The 17,620-nt window shown below is 42.4% G+C and overlaps 1 protein-coding gene across 5 annotated transcripts in view; it reads right to left on the bottom strand.

The window, feature by feature from the left end:
- The window catches only part of HLTF (helicase like transcription factor), a 123,870-nt gene that overhangs the window by 62,372 nt on the left and 43,878 nt on the right, over positions 1-17,620 (bottom strand). For 3 of the 5 annotated variants that reach the window (XM_075861449.1, XM_075861446.1, XM_075861444.1), the window contains 2 exons: positions 6,584-6,717; positions 5,538-5,617 (listed from right to left, as the gene is read on the bottom strand). In XM_075861449.1, the coding sequence (XP_075717564.1) occupies positions 5,538-5,617; positions 6,584-6,717 (214 nt within the window). The remainder of the gene's footprint in view (positions 1-5,537; positions 5,618-6,583; positions 6,718-17,620) is intronic. The other 2 variants (XM_075861447.1, XM_075861445.1) reach the window with 1 other exon arrangement.

Below are 17,620 nucleotides of genomic sequence, written 5' to 3'. Positions count from 1 at the left end.
CCTTTTTTTTTTAACAAATGCGTCAGTTTATGCTAGCTTTTTCACACACAAAATGGACCACGGACAAAATTAATCGCATTTCACATTCTTCCACTTCTCCCGTGCATGGGGATACCAAATATGTGTGCTTTATTCACGGGCATGTGCCAGGGCTTGGCATAAAGGGAGGCTTTTTGGCCTTTTCGGTCCAGGAATTCTGCACTTGATTTTATAGCCGCATACTGTTTTCTGGGGGCCGTAATGCTGCTGAAACATTAGAAACACCCCATAAACGACTTCATTCACACAAGTAGACCCCACAAGGTTTCCTTCAAGGGGTTTATCATATTTTTAGACAGTCCAGTTTTCTTCTGAAAGTTTCTTGAATAAGATGGATCAAAATAAAATTAGCAATTTTTTAGCAAATGCGTCAGTTTATACCAGCATTTTTCACACACGGTATAGACCACGGTCAAAATTAATCTCCGTTCACATTCTGCCACTTCTCCCGTGCATGGGGATACCAAATATGTGGCCTTATTTATCACATAGAGATGTAGGAGGGCGGAGGATAGAAGATTATTTCACAAATCGCTTTTTTTCAAAGCTGGTTTTACAAAACTCAACAGAGTTTCTATAACACTTCCAAAATATCTGCTCTTGAAGCAGAGATCCCAAAATATTCATCTAGGGGTATAATGGGAATGTATTTTTTGGGGTTTTCTAAAATAAGAAATTGCAGGTTTATGCAAATGGGGCTCTCCAGCAGATGAACTTTAGAAAACATCAAACATGACATCCACCCCCCACCCATCCCCTCCCTCACCCTTGGAGTAAAATCAGGGGAAAAATAAAAACGTAATGTAGGGCAAATATATTTTCAACAAATTAACTAAAATCTAATAATTCAGAACAGTGTGGTATTTTTTAAAACATGGCTCAATGCACAGGCCTGGTTGTGAGGGACAGAAATATCGGGAATCTTTGCGGTGCCCGTCTTTTCTGCAGACGCGGCACTTTTTCTGGGGGTTGCTTCTGGTTGCTGTTGGGGGAATCCGACTGATGAAGTGTCTTTCAGTCAGTCGCGTGACATCCTCAGACTGGGGGCATTCTCGGGTGTCCTGAACATCAAAAATGAGGCCTTCAATAATTTTCTCCTGGAAATCCAGGTATGTGTCTCTGCCTCTGTTTTTTTTATAGAGCACAAATGAGTTGTGGATGGCCACCTGTAACAAATAAATGGCCACCTTTTTGTACCAGGTTTTAGTTTTGCGTTTTACTAAATAGGGCTGTAAAACCTGGTCGCTTAAATCCACCCCCCCCCCATGTACTTGTTATATTCGGACACGCTCACTGGTTTGTGCTTGTCCGATGTTGCCCCTCTTTCCCTCACTGCCACTGTTCCTGCGGTATGAATCGTGCTTAGCACATACACATCTTTGCGATCCCTGAACTTGACCGCCAGCAATTCTTCAGATGCATAAGCACAGGAGTCCCCCTTTACCATGCGCTTCCCCACTAATTGCTATGGAAAACCAATTCTGTTTTCGCGCATGGTACCACATGCCCCAGTCCTTGCAGCATGCAAATGCCTAAACAGGGGCACACTCGAATAAAAATTATCACAGTACAGGTGGTACCCCTTGTGAAGCAGAGGCTGCATTATCTCCCACACAATCTTACTGCTGGTGGAAAGATCAGGGGGGCATCCAGGAACATTTATTGTGTGGTCCCGCCCTTCATAAATCCTGAAGGCGGTGGTATATCCTGACCCGCTTTCACACAATTTGTAGAGCTTAACGCCATATCTTGCCCTTTTGGAAGGTAGATATTGGCGAAAGCTAAGTCTGCCATGAAAGTTGAGGAGGGATTCGTCCACACTTACATTCTGCTCAGGGGTGTAGAGTTGCAGAAATAAATTATTCAGGGAATTTATTAGCGGTCTTATTTTGAACAACCGATCCCGGTTTGCATCGGTACTTGGGGGGGCCTGTGCGTTGTCATTGAAGTGGAGGAACCTCATTATTGTCTCATAACGAGACCTGGGCATTACTGCAGAATACACTGGGGTGGCTTGGGCGGGTCTTGTTGACCAGTAAGACCTAATGGAGGGCTTTTTGACAATACCCATATTTAGGGTGAGCCCCAAAAAATTTTTTAATTCCTGCAAATTGGTGGGCGTCCAATCTCTGGCATGGGTGGATGAAGGTTTCTGCCTTATATATTGCGTGGCATATAAATTTGTTTCGTGGACAATCTGATTTAGGATGTCGTCCGTTATAAATAAATGGAAGTAATCCATTTGGACAAAATTTGTATTGTCCACGGTTATGCCAGGAGTGGCCGTAAATCCGTGGATTCTAGGCCCAAAAGATGGGGCAGGTGCCCATACAAGAGCCTGGACTGGAGGGACCAGGCTGTCCCGTGCTACAGCGCTACTTGGCCCTGCGCTTTCATGTTCTGCAGTTTCGACTGCATCAGGGACAACGTCCCCTGAAGATGAACCTGAAGTGACGCTGTCATCGTCACTACCTAAAACAGGTTCCATCTCGGACGCCATCTCTGATGCGGTCTCCGACTCAGACCACAGCATGGCGTATGCCTCCTCGGCGCTAAACAACTTCCTCGCCATAACGTAACCAACACTAACACTAACTAAACAAATGTTTTTTTTTTTGTTTTTTTTATAAAACACACAAACTAACTGCTATATATATCTACACTACCGCTAACAAAAAAATAAACCGCTATTGCTATATATATTATATATATGTGGATATATATATAATTATATACTCCCTACCTGCCTATTCTAATAGAATAAAAGAAAGAAAGGTAGATAGATAGAAAAAAAGATAGATGGATAGATAGATTGTATAGATAGATAGAAATCTATCTATACAGAGAATGTTTTAGTGTAACTGTATTTTTTTTCACTGTATTCTTCTGGCAGCAATTCTCCCGAGTCTCTTCTTCTCCTCAAACTGAAACAATGTTTGAGGAGAAGAAAAGAGGCAGGAGATTTACTGCCAGAAAAGTCAAAATAAAACAAATGTGGTCGCTGTGATAGGTTTTCACAGCGACCACATGATCAGGGACCATCAGATTGGTCCCTGATACTCTGCCCAGTGCCCAGAGCTGTTGGTAACAGCGAGGGCACAGGGCTGTGTGCACGCGATCGCGTGCACACTGTTTTCTATGCAGAAATGCATGTGATCGCTGTGATTGGTTGTCACAGCGATCACATGTTCAGGGGCCAAAAGATTGACCCCTGACATTCTGCCCAGTGCCCATGGCTGTTAGTAACAGCCAGGGCACAGAGCTGTGTGCACGCGATCGCGCGTGCACAGTCTCTGAAGTGCGGCCGTATATATACTATACGCCGGACTTTAGAGACCCTGACTGCTGGCCGTATATTTACGGCCAGCGGTCGGGAACCTGTTAAGCCATGCTTATTCGCCTCTTGGTACAAATTTTTGACCCCTCCAATACCACGGACATGCTTAGCATGAAATATTTTGTTGTTCCTGTCATTTTTGATCTGTACGTGTATTGTTCTGTAAATATTTACTAAATATACCTTTTTTTTTAAAGTTTTATTATTCGCTTGAAATATTTCAAATAACTTTGCCTTTTCATTATACTTTTATGCCTTTGTTTTTATAAAATAAACGTCTGCTTTTAAATTTGTTTTTTTGATGTTACCTCATGGTTCACACAGAGTTTTTTGCAGGCAGAAAATCTGTCTCTGCCTGCACACAGTTTTTCGCTGTGTTTCTCGCCCGTGGCCATTGAGCGCCGATGGGCAAACACACAGCGAAATACGCTTTCTCTGCCTCCCATGTCAATGGGAGGTCAGAGACGCAAACGCCCGAAGATAGGGCATGTCGCTTCTTTTTCCCGCAAGCCGGTTTTACCGCTCGCGGTAAAAAAACGCCTCCCATTGAAATCAATGGGAGGCATTTTCGGCGCGTTTTCCGTGTGAACTGGCCCTTATTGTTGACTACGTCAAATGTACATTGCTCAACAATGTTAGCTAAGCCTGATCTAAGGTAGAATCTCAACCATCCCCTTAACACCGTTCCAACTTAGCTCGTAATATTCTACCACCACAATATCCATCCTATACCAGGGTGGCCGAGCGGTCTAGGGCATTGAACTTCAAAATCCAATTAGAACAGATCATATATGTCGGCAGGGATTCGAATCGCAGGCACGTTCCCGGTAAACATTTTTTTTTATAATAAATATATGCAGCAATTTTCTGTTTATACAAAAAGGAGTTGCGCTTTTAGTCAAAAAACGTCATGTCATGGGCACAAGCATCCTTATAATTTCAGAAAACATGTCTGGACATGTCCCAGACGTGTTCGGGCATGTTTTTGTACAATGAATACTCCCACATCGCAGTACGCATCAATCGCATCTTTGTTAAAGCAAGCACCAATCACAATCATTCTAGGTGCACATCATATGAAGCAGTACCGGAAGGGGCTGTATGGCGAATCCGAAAGAGGCGGGTACATTCATTGAGATGGACACGGAAGGGCGTCGCTGGGGTGTGGCCTAACTACACGACTCAAAAGCTGGGGCACGGCTAACCCATAGCACCGCCCCTAATGGGGCACCTGTCGAAATTTGTTTGACGACTTCTAAAGCTCTATACTACTAGGGGGTCTCTTAGTCCCTAGTAAAGGATTAAATACAGCCTTCCATATGTAAAGGCCAGAATATTACAGGAACAGGTCTAACTCTACTATTTATCCAAATGGCACAAAGAAATATTGTGTCGTTTAGGAGGTTGTGTTTGTAATCACATAGGCTATACCATATGGGGATTAGCTATGACAAATGGTCCTTTAAAAAAACCAAAACCCTATTTTTATACATTCTGCCGACAGAAGTTTTTTTTGTTCTTGAACTTCTGAAATACAATGCATCACCTATCTTGTGCAAATACGACATGTATGTTACAGATTGTGTAAAGAGCCTTTTACACCGGCCGACAATAGGCCGGTGCAGCAAGCGCCGATCAACGAGACATCGTTGATCGCGCGCTCGTTTGCTCCTGTCACACTGAGCTTTGGATGGGGACGAGCGGTCATTACTCCGATCGCTCGTCCCCATCCATTATTATCACGGCAGCAGGATACGGGAGAATTGCTGCCCCATTGGGGCCATACACACGACCGTGGTTTCCACGGTCCGTGCATGAGCCTGGACCGCAGAACACGGCCGTAAAAAGACATGCCCGTTCTTTCTGCGGTCCAGGCTCATAGGAAATAACGGCTGCGGCCATCTGCACGGCCCACGATTTGCAGGCGGCTCGCGGGTGACACTCCCCTGCCGGCCGACCCGAAAATCACAGCTGTGCACATGGCTACGGTCGTGTGCATGAGGCCCAAGCTGGAAATGTCCAGCATTTCTTGCCAATTCAAAGTCTAAGGCGGGAAAGAGAAAAAGGAGAGAGAAACAGAGGGAGACAGAGAGACAGGGAGACAGGCAGAGAGGGAGAGAGCGAGAGACACACACGGAGAGACAGAGAGAGTCGCACAGACCTGTTCAATGGTCAACTGCACAGCTGGAAGAGAAGCACTGCAACTGGATCCAGCACCTTCTGACAGGTTTGTTCCAAAACCTGGTTCAAAAACATGTATATGAAAAAATATGAGAAAAATATCAAAATATGACATGTAAATTCAAGCAGATCTCTATACATTTGGTAGGTTAGGAAGTAGGGGACATTAAAAATTAAAACGGCTGAAGATTCAACTAGTGTGTTACCATGGAGACACATAGGTCTGCAAGGGAACTGTAGAAACCAAACAAAAAATGTATTTTCATTTAAGACCATAGTAAAAGGCTCTGTTCACATCTGCGCTAGGTTGTTCTGTCATAGGAACAGAACGAGAAAAACAAACGACAGATCCGTTGCATGACTGACACAAACAGCGCCCGATGGAACCCATTGACTTTAATAGGTTTCAGTTATGGTGTCGGTTTTCCTGGACAAAATAGTCTGAGTAGCTCTTATTTTAACTGAGATTATTATATCTAAAATTGTGTGTATTTCACTGCATACATTTTTTTGTCTTGTCTCATGAAGACAACCCCTGTCCATAATTCCTACTAGGGCATATGGACGTCACAGAGTGGGGGGGTCACCCACTCAATGAGCCAGAACGGAGAGCAGCTCTGCAAGACCAGCTAGCGTTCAGTTAAATGGCTGTCCATGTAAGACATGAATGGCTCATTTATGTGTTACATGGACAGCCATTTAACTGAATGCTGGCAACAGCTCCCCCCTGGCAAAATCAACTGTTTGCTGGAGGTGCCAGGAGCCGGGCCTGCATTGATCAGCGGATTGCCGCAGCTTCTCCACTCTGATGAGACAAAACTAAAAAGGTATAATTAGTCTGAGAACATAAAAATTTATCATCCTATTTGTGTACAATCTGATGTGTCAAAAGCGAGCAGCGCTACTAAGCGCCCGGTCATTAACACATCATGTATCTCCTCAGATAGGGCAGCATAATCTTAGTGACAGCTAAGAAACATGTGCGATTATGTTCACCAATACAAAATAGGAAGTACTACTACTCACTTTTGGGAACTGGTTCAAGCTTATATCCATGTTTCTTCAAGTGGTCTAAAACACCTTGCTTGTTTTCTTCTCTTCCCCAAAAACTCAGGTTTACTGGCATAGTAAAAGCATTGCGAGCACCATAGGGAACTAGACTAATGAAGGGGAATACCATTATTAGCACCAAAAATAGATTTATATACTTTTTATAATCTTTAATAGACTAAAGTCCAACGCACACGACCGTTGTGCCACTCGGGCTGTTTTTGACGGACCCATTCACTTTAGCGGGTGAATCGGGTCCGTTAAAAACGGTCCGAGTCTCCGATCAAAGGAGAGCTAGAACGCGTCCTATCTTTCCTCGGATCACTGACGGCACACTCGGTGGTGTGCATGAGGAGTTATAACATAAAAGAGAGTAAGATTACACTGCATCATGGTGGCTTTAGGCCGGATTCCGCGCGCAAAAGGTCAGTGTGTCATCAGCACATGATGCGTGGCTGCGTGATTTTCACGCAGCCGGTATCATTATGACACTGTCTCACGTGGTGCTTTTCTGTTTTTATTCATTTATTTTACTGCTGACGCGCGGCACCCGGAAGTGCTTCCCTGTGCCAAGCGCGATTGGCACGCACCCATTGACTTCAATGGGTGCGTGCAGTGCGAAACACGGGCAAATATAGGACATGTCATGAGTTTCACGCAGCGCACATACGCTGCATGAACTTCACTGACAGTCTGAACGACCCCATTCATTAACATAGGTCCGTGCGACGCACGTGAAAATCACGCGCGTAGAACGGACGTAAAGCACGTTCGTGTGAATAAGCCCTTAGAGTAAATATAATTAAGGACTGCAAAACCGTAAATAAGGCCTAATCTAGATAAATATAAAAGGTCAATAACTGCGATCAACTTGGATTAAACACATAACAGGGTTTAACCCTTTCCCGCTGCAGCCACTTTTGGGCTAAATGACAGTGCCCCATTTTGCAAATCGGACATGTGTCACTTTATGTGGTATAAAATACCTTTGGAAGGCTTCTACCTATTCAAGCGATTTGGAGATCGTTTTCTCGTGACAAATTGTAGTTTTTGTCAGGGGTAAAATTTGGTCGATAAATTCATTGATTATATGTAAAAAAAAAAATAAAACCTAAATGAAGAAATTTTGCAGTAATTAGCATTTTCCTGAATTTAAATGTATCTGCTTATAAGACAGATAGGAATACCACACAAAATAGCTACTAATTAAAGGGGTTTTCGGGAAGTAAAAAATTACATTCATTTAAATTAAACAATGAAAATGATAAAACTTTACAATGTACTTACGTTTCATCAGATGGCTGTAGCGTCGTATATCCTCTTCCACCACCGCCCCCTTAGTAAAGCAAAATCTACACTTCCTGTGCAGACCCGTCCATTTGGTCTTCTGCCTTACTTCCGGTTTCCGGCTTTCACACTGTACGGTTACGTCACAAATGACGTAACCGTACCACGTGCTTCTTTATCTGATTAGAGCATGCGTGGTTAACACACTCCACCGCGCATGCTCTGTGAAATTAGCAATGGACTATGAAGTTGCGGGAATAACGGCCGTTTCGGCCGTCTTCCCGACAGATGCAGGAGCTGTGACAGCTGCTGTCTCGTACAGCAGCTGCCGCAGCTCCTACAGCGGGGACCGATCGCTGTGTCCCCGCTGTTTAACCCCTTAAAAGCCGCGTTCAATAGAGATCGCGGCTTTTTAGGGGTTAAGTTACCATCGCCGGCCTGCTACACGATAGCGGCCGGCGATGGTTACTATGGCAACCGGACACCAAACAATGGCGTCCGGCTATGCCATAGACGGAAGCCTAGTGGGTCCTGACAATGTCAGGACCCACTATGCTTGCTGTCAGTGAGTAGCTGACAGTTCTAATACACTGCACTACGCATGTAGTGCAGTGTATTAGAATAGCGATCAGGGCCTCCTGCCCTCAAGTCCCCTAGTGGGACAAAGTAATACAGTAAAAAAAAAAGGTGTAAAAATAAGAAAATAAAAGTTTGAAAAGTGAAAAAATCCCTTATCAGTCATTTATTATTAATAAAAATATATAAACAAATAAACTGTACATAATTGGTATCGCCGCGTCCGTAACGGCCTGAACTACAAAATTGTTTAGTTATTTATCCCGCGCGGTGAACGCCGTAAAAGAAAATAATAATAAACCGTACCAGAATCACAATTGTTTGGTCACTTCACCTCCCCAAAAATTTATTAAAAATAGATCAAAAAGTCGCATGTACCGAAAAATGGTACTGATGGAAACTGCAGTTCGTTACGCAAAAAATAAGTCCTCGCACGGCTTTATTGATGGAAAAATAATAAAGTTCTGGCTCTTAGAATAAGGTAACACAAAAAGTGAATGATTGTTTACAAAACGTATTTTATTGTGCAAACGCCAAAAAACCTATAAACATCTGGTGTCACCGTAAGGCCGGGTTTACACGAGCGTGTGCGTTTTGCGCAAGCAAAAAACGTGGCTTTTTGCGTGCGCAAAAGGCACTTAACAGCTCCGTGTGTCAGCCCTTTATGATGCGCGGCTGAGTGGTTTTCGCGCAGCCGCCATCATTATGACACTCCGTTTGTAAACAGAAAAAAACGTGGTGCTTTTCTGTTTTCATTCATCCTTTACAGTGCTGTTGCGCGAACCACGCTTGTCCCACGGAATTGCTTCCGTGCGACATGCGTGGTTTTCACACACCCATTGACTTCAATAGGTGCGTGATGCGCGAACAGCGCACAAATATAGGACATCGTGCGTTTCAACGAGCGGACATACGCTGCGTGAAAATCACGCACCTGGCTGCACGACCCCATAGACTAACATAGGTCCCTGCGACGCGCGTTGCACGGATGTATAACACGCTCGTGTAAATGAGCCCTAATCGTATCGCCCCGCAGAATAAAGTGAATGTCATTTATAGCGCACGGTGAACGCTGTATCAAAAATAGAATAAAAAAACAATAGTAGAATTGCTGTTTTTTAGTCACCGCGCCACCTAAACAGAATAAAAACTGATCAAAAAGCCGCATGCACCCCATGAAAACTGCAATGGATTCCTCAAGGGGTCTAGTTTCCAAAATGGGGTCACCTTTTGGGGGTTTCCACTGTTTTGGTACCACAAGACCTCTTCAAACCGTTTAACCCCTTAATGACCGGGGCATTTTGCACATTAATGACCAAGGGTTATTTTTGTTTTTTCACGGTCACATTCCAAGAGTCGTAACTTTTTTTTTATTCCGTCGACATCGCCGTATAAGGGCTTGTTTTTTGCGGGACGAGTTGTATTTTGTAATTGTACCATTTTTAGATGCTTATAATATATTGATTAACTTTTATTAACTTTATTTTAGGAGAGCATTGAAAATAAGCAGCTATTCCAGCACTGATTTTCACGTTATAAGTTTACGCCGTTTACTATGCAGCGTAAATAACATGTTAGCTTTATTCTATGGGTCGGCACGATTACGGGGATACCAAATATGTAAAGGTTTTATATGTTTTCCTACGTTTACCCAATAAAAAGCCTTTTAGAAAAAAATTACTTGTTTTTGCATCGCCGCATTCCAAGAGACGTAACGTTTTTATTTTTCCGTCGATGTGGCCGTATGTGGGCTTGATTTTTGCGGGACAATGTGTAGTTTTCATTAGTACTATTTTGGGGTACATAGGACTTATAGATTAATTTTTATTTAATTTTTTATGGGGGAATGGGAGAAAAGAGCGAATTTTGCCGTTGTTTTTTTTGCGTTTTTTTTGGACGCCGTTCATTCGGCGGTTTAATGTGTTCATTTTATTGTTCAAGTTGTTACGATCGCGGGGATACCATATATGTGTATGTGTGATTTGTTTTGACACTTTTACTAAATAAAACCACTTTTTGGGCAAAAAAAAGTAGTTTTATTTGATTTTCACTGTAATTTTTACATTTTTTTTTCACAAACTTTATTTAACGGATTGACATTTTTTTTTTTAGTCCCACCAGGGGACTTCACTATGCGATCTGCTGATCGCATATATAATGCTTTGGTATACTTAGTATACCAAAGCATTATTGCCTGTCAGTGTAAAACTGACAGGCAACCTGTTAGGTCATGCCTCTGGCATCGCCTAACAGGCAGATGCTGAAGACAGACCTGGGGGTCTTTGTTAGACCCCCGCTGCCATGGAAACCAGACGGCGACCCGCGATTTGTTTGCGGGGGCGCCGATGGGGTGACAGAGGGAGCTCCCTCCCTCTGTCAAACACATTAGATGCCGCTGTCACTATTGACAGCGGCATTTAATGGGTTAAACTGCCGGAATCGGAGCGCGCTTCGATTCCGGCAGTTGCAGCAGGAGCCAGGCTGTGTATAACAGCCGTGCTCCTGCCGCTGATCGCGTGGGTACAGTGACAGTACCCGCACGATTACAGGATGGATATAGCCGTCCTCCTGCGCGAACTAGCAGCTGCTGAGGACGGATATATCCGCCCTTCGGCGTTAAGAGGTTAAAAAGGCAGATATCCAGTGATTTCAGCTTGTGCTATCAGTAATAGAATGAGAGCACCAAAATGAAGACTGAGATTGCAGAAGTTAGTAGAGCTGGGTGTAGTAGGCGGAGCAAGTGCACTGCTGCATACACATTGCATGCTGGGACTAGAGCAGTGCATGCAGGGAGGAGAAACACAGGAAGAGAAGAGGAATGAACTTACTGAGCAAAACAAACCTCTCAAGGTAAACAATAGGGAGTAATGTTACTAAAACCATTTATTATCAAGAAAAAGATAGTCAGAGTGCACTAATATATTAATAGAGCAACATTGCATTGATTTAAGAAAAAGAAAAAAAGGATTGGAAAACCCCTTTAATATTTCCCATATGTCTACTTTATGTTGGCATCATTTTTTGAACGTCCTTTTATTTTTCTAGGACATTACAAGGCTTATAAATTTAGTAGCAATTCAGTTCTGAAGTGGCTTTGAGGGGCCTATATTTTGGGATACCCACATAAATCACCCCATTTTAAAAGCTTCACCCCTCGAAGTACTCAAAACAGCATTTATAACGTTTCTTAACCCTTTAGGCGTTTCACAGGAATTCAAGCAATGTAGGAGGTGAAATTTACAAAATTTTTTTTTTTTTTTGTTTGCAGAAATTCAATTTTAATCCATTTTATTCTGTAACACAGAAGGTTTTACCGCAGAAACGCAACTCAATATTTATTTCCCAGATTCTGTCGTTTTTAGAAATATTCCACATGTGGCCCTAGTGTGCTAATGGACGGAAGCACCGGCCTCAGAAGCAAAGGAGCACCTAGTGGATTTTGGGGCCTTCTTTTTATTAGAATATATTTAAAGAGACTCTGTCACCACATTATAAGTGCCCTGTCTCCTACATAAGGAGATGGGCGCTGTAATGTAGGTGACAGTAATGCTTTTTATTTAAAAAAACGATCTTTTTTCACAACTTTAGGAGCGATTTTGGTTTATGCTAATGAGCTTTCTTAATGCCCAAGTGGGCGTACTTTTACTTTTGACCAAGTGGGCGTTGTACAGAGGAGTGTATGAAGTGTCAGGATTCTGAGTACACATGACGTCCAGGCTGGATGGTCATGTGTATTCATTATCAGGACACTGTAGTAATGTTAGGGTTTGTGTATGAGGCTGCACACAGTGATATATCTATATCGCTAGTGCAGTGTAAATGAATGGAGAGGAGTGCAGGATGCCGATTGGTCAGCGTCATGCACTCCTCTGTACAACGCCCACTTGGTCGAAAGTAAAAGTACGCCCACTTGGGCATTAAGAAAGCTCATTAGCATAAACCAAAATCGCTCCTAACGTTGTGAAAAGAGATCGTTTTTTTAAATAAAAAGCATTACTGTCACCTACATTACAGCGCCGATCTCCTTATATAGGAGATAGGGCACTTATAATGTGGTGACAGAGCCTCTTTTAGGCACCATGTCAGGTTAGAACAGGTCTTGCGGTGCCAAAACAAAGGAAACGCCTTACAAAAAAAAAAAAAATACCCCATTTTGGAAACTACACCCCACAAGGAATTGATCTAGGGGTGCAATGAGCATTTTGACCCCACAGGTGTTTTATAGATTTTATTAGAATTGGGCAATGAAAATGAAAAATTTAATATATTTTTTTTTTAGTAAGAAGTCTCTACAGATGAAAATTTTTCATTTTCTCAACAAATAAAGGAAGAAAAAAAAGCACCCCAACATTTATAAAGCAACTTCTCCAGAGTAAGGAAATGAAATACCCCATATGTGGTCAAACTGTTGCTTGGACACACGGCAGGGCTCAGAAGAGAAGGAGCGCCATTTGGCTTTTGGAGCACAGATTTTGCTGGATAGGTTTCTCAGCACCATGTCGCTTTTGCATAGCCCCTAGTGTACCAGTACTGTAGAAACTCCCCAAAAGTGACTCCATTTGGCAAACTACACCCCTTGAGAAATTAATCTAGGGCATAGTGAGCATTTTGACCCCACAGGTGTTTCATAGATTTTATTAGAATTGGGCAGTGAAAAAGAAAAATTACATGTTTTTCCAATAAGACATAGTTTTAGCTGAAAGAATTTTTCATTCTCTTAACATATAAGGGAGAAAAACCACCCCAACATTTATAAAGCAACTTCTTCAGAGTAGGGAAATACCCCATATGGGGTCATAAACTGCTGCCTGGGCACATGGCAGGGCTCAGAAGAGAAGGAGCGCTATTTGGCTTTTGGAGAGCAGATTTTGCGGAATGGATTCCTGGGCACCATGTTGCATTTGCAGAGTCCCTGAGGTACCAGTACAGTGAAAACCCGTGAAAGGTGACTGCATTTGGTAAACGACACCCCTTGAGGAATTGATTTAAGGGTATAGTGAGAATTTTGAACCCACAAGTTTTTGCTGAATTTATTACAATTAGGACGTGAAAAATAAAAAATAAATGTTGTTCTAGCTCAAAATGTTTTATTTTCACAAGGACTATAGCAGAAAAGCACCTTAACGTTTGTAAAGCATTTTCTACCGAGTACAGCAATACCCCATATGCAATCGCAAACTGCTGTTTGGACACACGGCAGAACTCAGATTGGAAGGAACGCCATTTGGCTTTTTGATCGCATATTTTGCTGAATCGGCTTCTGAGTGCCATGTCGCATTTGCACAGCTTCCAGAGGTACCAGTACAGTAGAAATTCCCCAGATGTGACCCCATTTGAGACTATACCCCTCAAGGAATTAAATTAGGGGTGTAGTGAACATTTTGACCCCACAGGTGTTTCATAGAATTTATTAGAATTGGGCCATGAAAATTTAAATCGACATTTTTCCTAATAAGATGTAAAAACCTGAAATGTTGAGCTAAAACTACAAGGAGCACAGAAGAAAAAAGGCATCCCAACATTTGTTACACAATTTCTCCTGAGTAAGGCAATACCCCATATGTGATTGTAAACTGCTACTTGGACACACAGCAAGGCTCTAAATGGAAGGAGCGCAATTTGGTTTTTGGATTGGAGATTTTACAAGATTAGTTTTCTGACACCATGTAGCATTGAGCTAAGGTACCAATACAGTGGAAACCCCCAAAAATTACCCCATTTTGGAAACCACATCCCTCAAGGAATTAATCTAGCGGTATTGTGAGCATTTTGAACCCACAAGTGTTTTGCAGAAATTAGTGCACAGTTGATGTTGCAGATTAAAAATTGCCATTTTTCCACAGATATGCTATTTCAGTGCCCAATGTGTTGTGCCCAGCTTGTAGCACTGGAGACACACATCCCATAAATTGTTAAGCGTGTTCTCCAGAGTACGGTAATACCCCATATGTGGTCATAAACTGCTGTTTGGGCAGACTGTCAAGGTTCAGAAGAACCGCCATTTGGCTCTTGAAGCGCAGATTTTTCTTGGTAGTTTTGTTTGGGGTTTTACTGGTATTTCAGCTTATGATGTGGTGGCATATGTAAGCTGGGCGGAGTACATCAGGGTATATGTTAGCTGGGCGGAGTACATCAGGGTATATGTAAGCTGGGGGAAGTACATCAGGGTATATGTTAGCCGGGCGGAGTACATCAGGGTATATGTAAGCCGGGCAGAGTACATCAGGGTATATGTAAGCCGGGCGGAGTATATCAGGGTATATGTAAGTCGGGCGGAGTACATCAGGGTATATGTAATCTGTGCGGAGTACATCAGGATATATGTAAACTGTGAGGAGTACATCAGGGTATATGTAAGCTGTGCGGAGTACATCAGGGTATATGTAAGCTGTGAGGAGTACATCTGGGTATATGTAATCTGTGCGGAGTACATCAGGGTATATATAAACTGTGAGAAATACATCAGGGTATATGTAAACTGTGAGGAGTACATCAGGGTATATGTAAGCCGGGCGGAGTATATCAGGGTATATGCAAGTCGGGCGGAGTACATCAGGATATATGTAAGCTGTGAGGAGTACATCAGGGTATATGTAAGCTATGAGGAGTACATCAGGGTATATGTAATCTGTGCGGAGTACATCAGGGTATATGTAATCTGTGCGGAGTACATCAGGGTATATGTAAACTGTGAGGAGTACATCAGGGTATATGTAAGCCGGGCGGAGTACATAAGGGTATATGTAATCTGTGCGGAGTACATCAGGGTATATGTAAGCCGGGCGGAGTACATCAGGGTTTATGTAAGCCGGGCGGAGTACATCAGGGTTTATGTAAGCCGGGCGGAGTACATCAGGGTTTATGTAAGATGCGCAGAGTGTATCAGGGCATAATAGGATGATGTAATAATGGGGTGAATGAATAATCCATGGATTGGTGTGGTCGCTTTGAACCAATCCTTTATGCACAGGCCGGGTTTATTGGGTATTATACAAAATATCTGCGCTCCAGTGTTGCCTAATCTTTGACTTCTTCACTAGCCCTATAAGCAGCACAAGGCCCTAAAGTGTCCTCATCTCCGCTGCATCTGCAGGGTCCAGCAAATGACGATGTGGGGTATTTAGTGAAAGACTACTGGACCTAAAAAAAAAAAAATAATTGTCTGGACCGTCATTTAGCATTGAGTTAAGAGTCATAACGTGTTATTTTTTTCGTTCATGGAGCTGTGTGAGGGCTTGTGTTTTGTGGAACGAGCTGTAATTTTTATTGGTTCCATTTTGACGTACATGCGATTGTTTTTTATCACTATTTATTCCATTTTTTGAGAGACGAGGAAACCAAAAAACAGCAATTCTAGCACTGGTTGTTATATTTTTTTTTACAGTGTTCACCGTGCAGTATAAACAACATGTTACCTTTATGCGGTGGGTCGATACGATTACAGCGATACCAAATTTGTATTGTTTTACATTTTACTACTTTCCCACGATAAAAATACTCTGTTCTAAAAAATAAATCATATTTTAGTGCCTCCATTTTCTGACGGCCATAACTTTTTTATTTTTCAGTTGAGATCACTGCGGGAGGGCTTGTTTTTTGCATGGCGAACTGTAGTTTTTGTGGGTACAATTTTAGCGTACGTGTGACTTTTGGATCACTTGTTATTACATTTTTTTTTAGACAAGATTACCACAAAAAAAAATCTGTCATTGTTTTTTTTATGGTGTTTACCATGCGGTACAAATAACATGATATTTTTATAGTACAGGCCGTTCCGAACGCGGCGATAGACATATATATATTTATATATAGTTTTTAAAATGTTTTCCAATTCTAAAAAGACATGATCAGGGAAACAGGGCGATTGTTTTTATTACTCAAAACTTTTATTTATTTTTCTTAAATATCTTTTTTTTTTACCCTTATTTGGGGACTTGAAGATCTGATCTTCTGGTCCTCTGTACAATACACTGTACTACGTATGTAGTGCAGTGTATTGCAACGGTCATTTTTCAACTGACAGTTAGCCTATCAGGACCTGCCTTGGGCAGGACCTAATGGGCTTCCATACACGGCCAACCAGGAAGCTTCCATCGGCATCCCACGAACGCGGGGGGCGGGGCCAGTGGTGTACAGAGCGAGCCACCTCCCTCTGTCAACCACTTAAAATGTTGCAGTCGCTATTGACCGCTGCATTGAAGGGGTTAAACGGCAGTGATCGGTGGTAACTGATAGTTGCCATTGCAGCAGGATGTCAGCTGTATATTACAGCTGACACCTGCTAAAGATAAAGCGAAGACAGCTCCTGTGCCCGCTTTATCTTCAGGATGTGCCTGGTACATCGGATTGCACTAAGTTACTTGCAATCCCGACTTACCAGGCACGCCCATTTGCGTGAAGGGGTTAAAGGCTTTTTTATAAAAAGGTTAGTGTGTTTTGTGCAACTTCATAATTTGTTTTTATTAAAATTTATTTTTACTTTTTGAGATACAGCTGCTTTGTATCCTGTATACAAAGCAGCTGTATCTTATGCTGAATCCTGTACCTGTCAGGTCTGCATGTCTGGCGGGTTCAGTGTCAGCGAGTCCTGCCTGTCTCTGGCCACCGGTTATCCATCCCATCTAAGTTTATAATCTAAGTTCCCATCTAAGAGTATAGGTGGATTCTGCATGTCAGACATGCAGTATCCACTGACACTGAACCAGTCAATCCCGCGGACCTCACGGATTCATGTCTCCGTGTACGATACAGCTGCTTTGTATACAGGATACAAACAGCTGTATATCAAAAATTAAAAATAATCTTTAATAAAAACTAAATATAAAGTTGCACCAAGTACACTGATATATATATATATATATATATACACACACACTAAAAATTCCTTTTAAAGGTGTACATAGCCTTTATAAGGGGTAATCCCTACAGCGGAGCCGACACTTACACTAGAAATGCAATATAGAGCAGCTTTGCACAATTATCAAGATTTCCGAATTGATGGCCTATCCTTAGGATAAACCATCAATATTAGATTGGGGGCGGGGGGGGTCCGACTCTCAGCAACCAAAAATCAGCTGTTTAAAAAGGGCTATCACTTTTGAAATCCTGGATAACCCCTCTAATATAGTTTGGCGCATTTTTGGCTGTCCG

The sequence above is a fragment of the Rhinoderma darwinii genome, chromosome 4 (genome assembly GCF_050947455.1).
Source record: "Rhinoderma darwinii isolate aRhiDar2 chromosome 4, aRhiDar2.hap1, whole genome shotgun sequence".
NCBI classification, from domain to species: domain Eukaryota; kingdom Metazoa; phylum Chordata; class Amphibia; order Anura; family Rhinodermatidae; genus Rhinoderma; species Rhinoderma darwinii.
The sequence above is the reverse complement of the archived record's forward strand: the minus strand, read 5'-3'. Positions and strand labels throughout refer to the sequence as shown.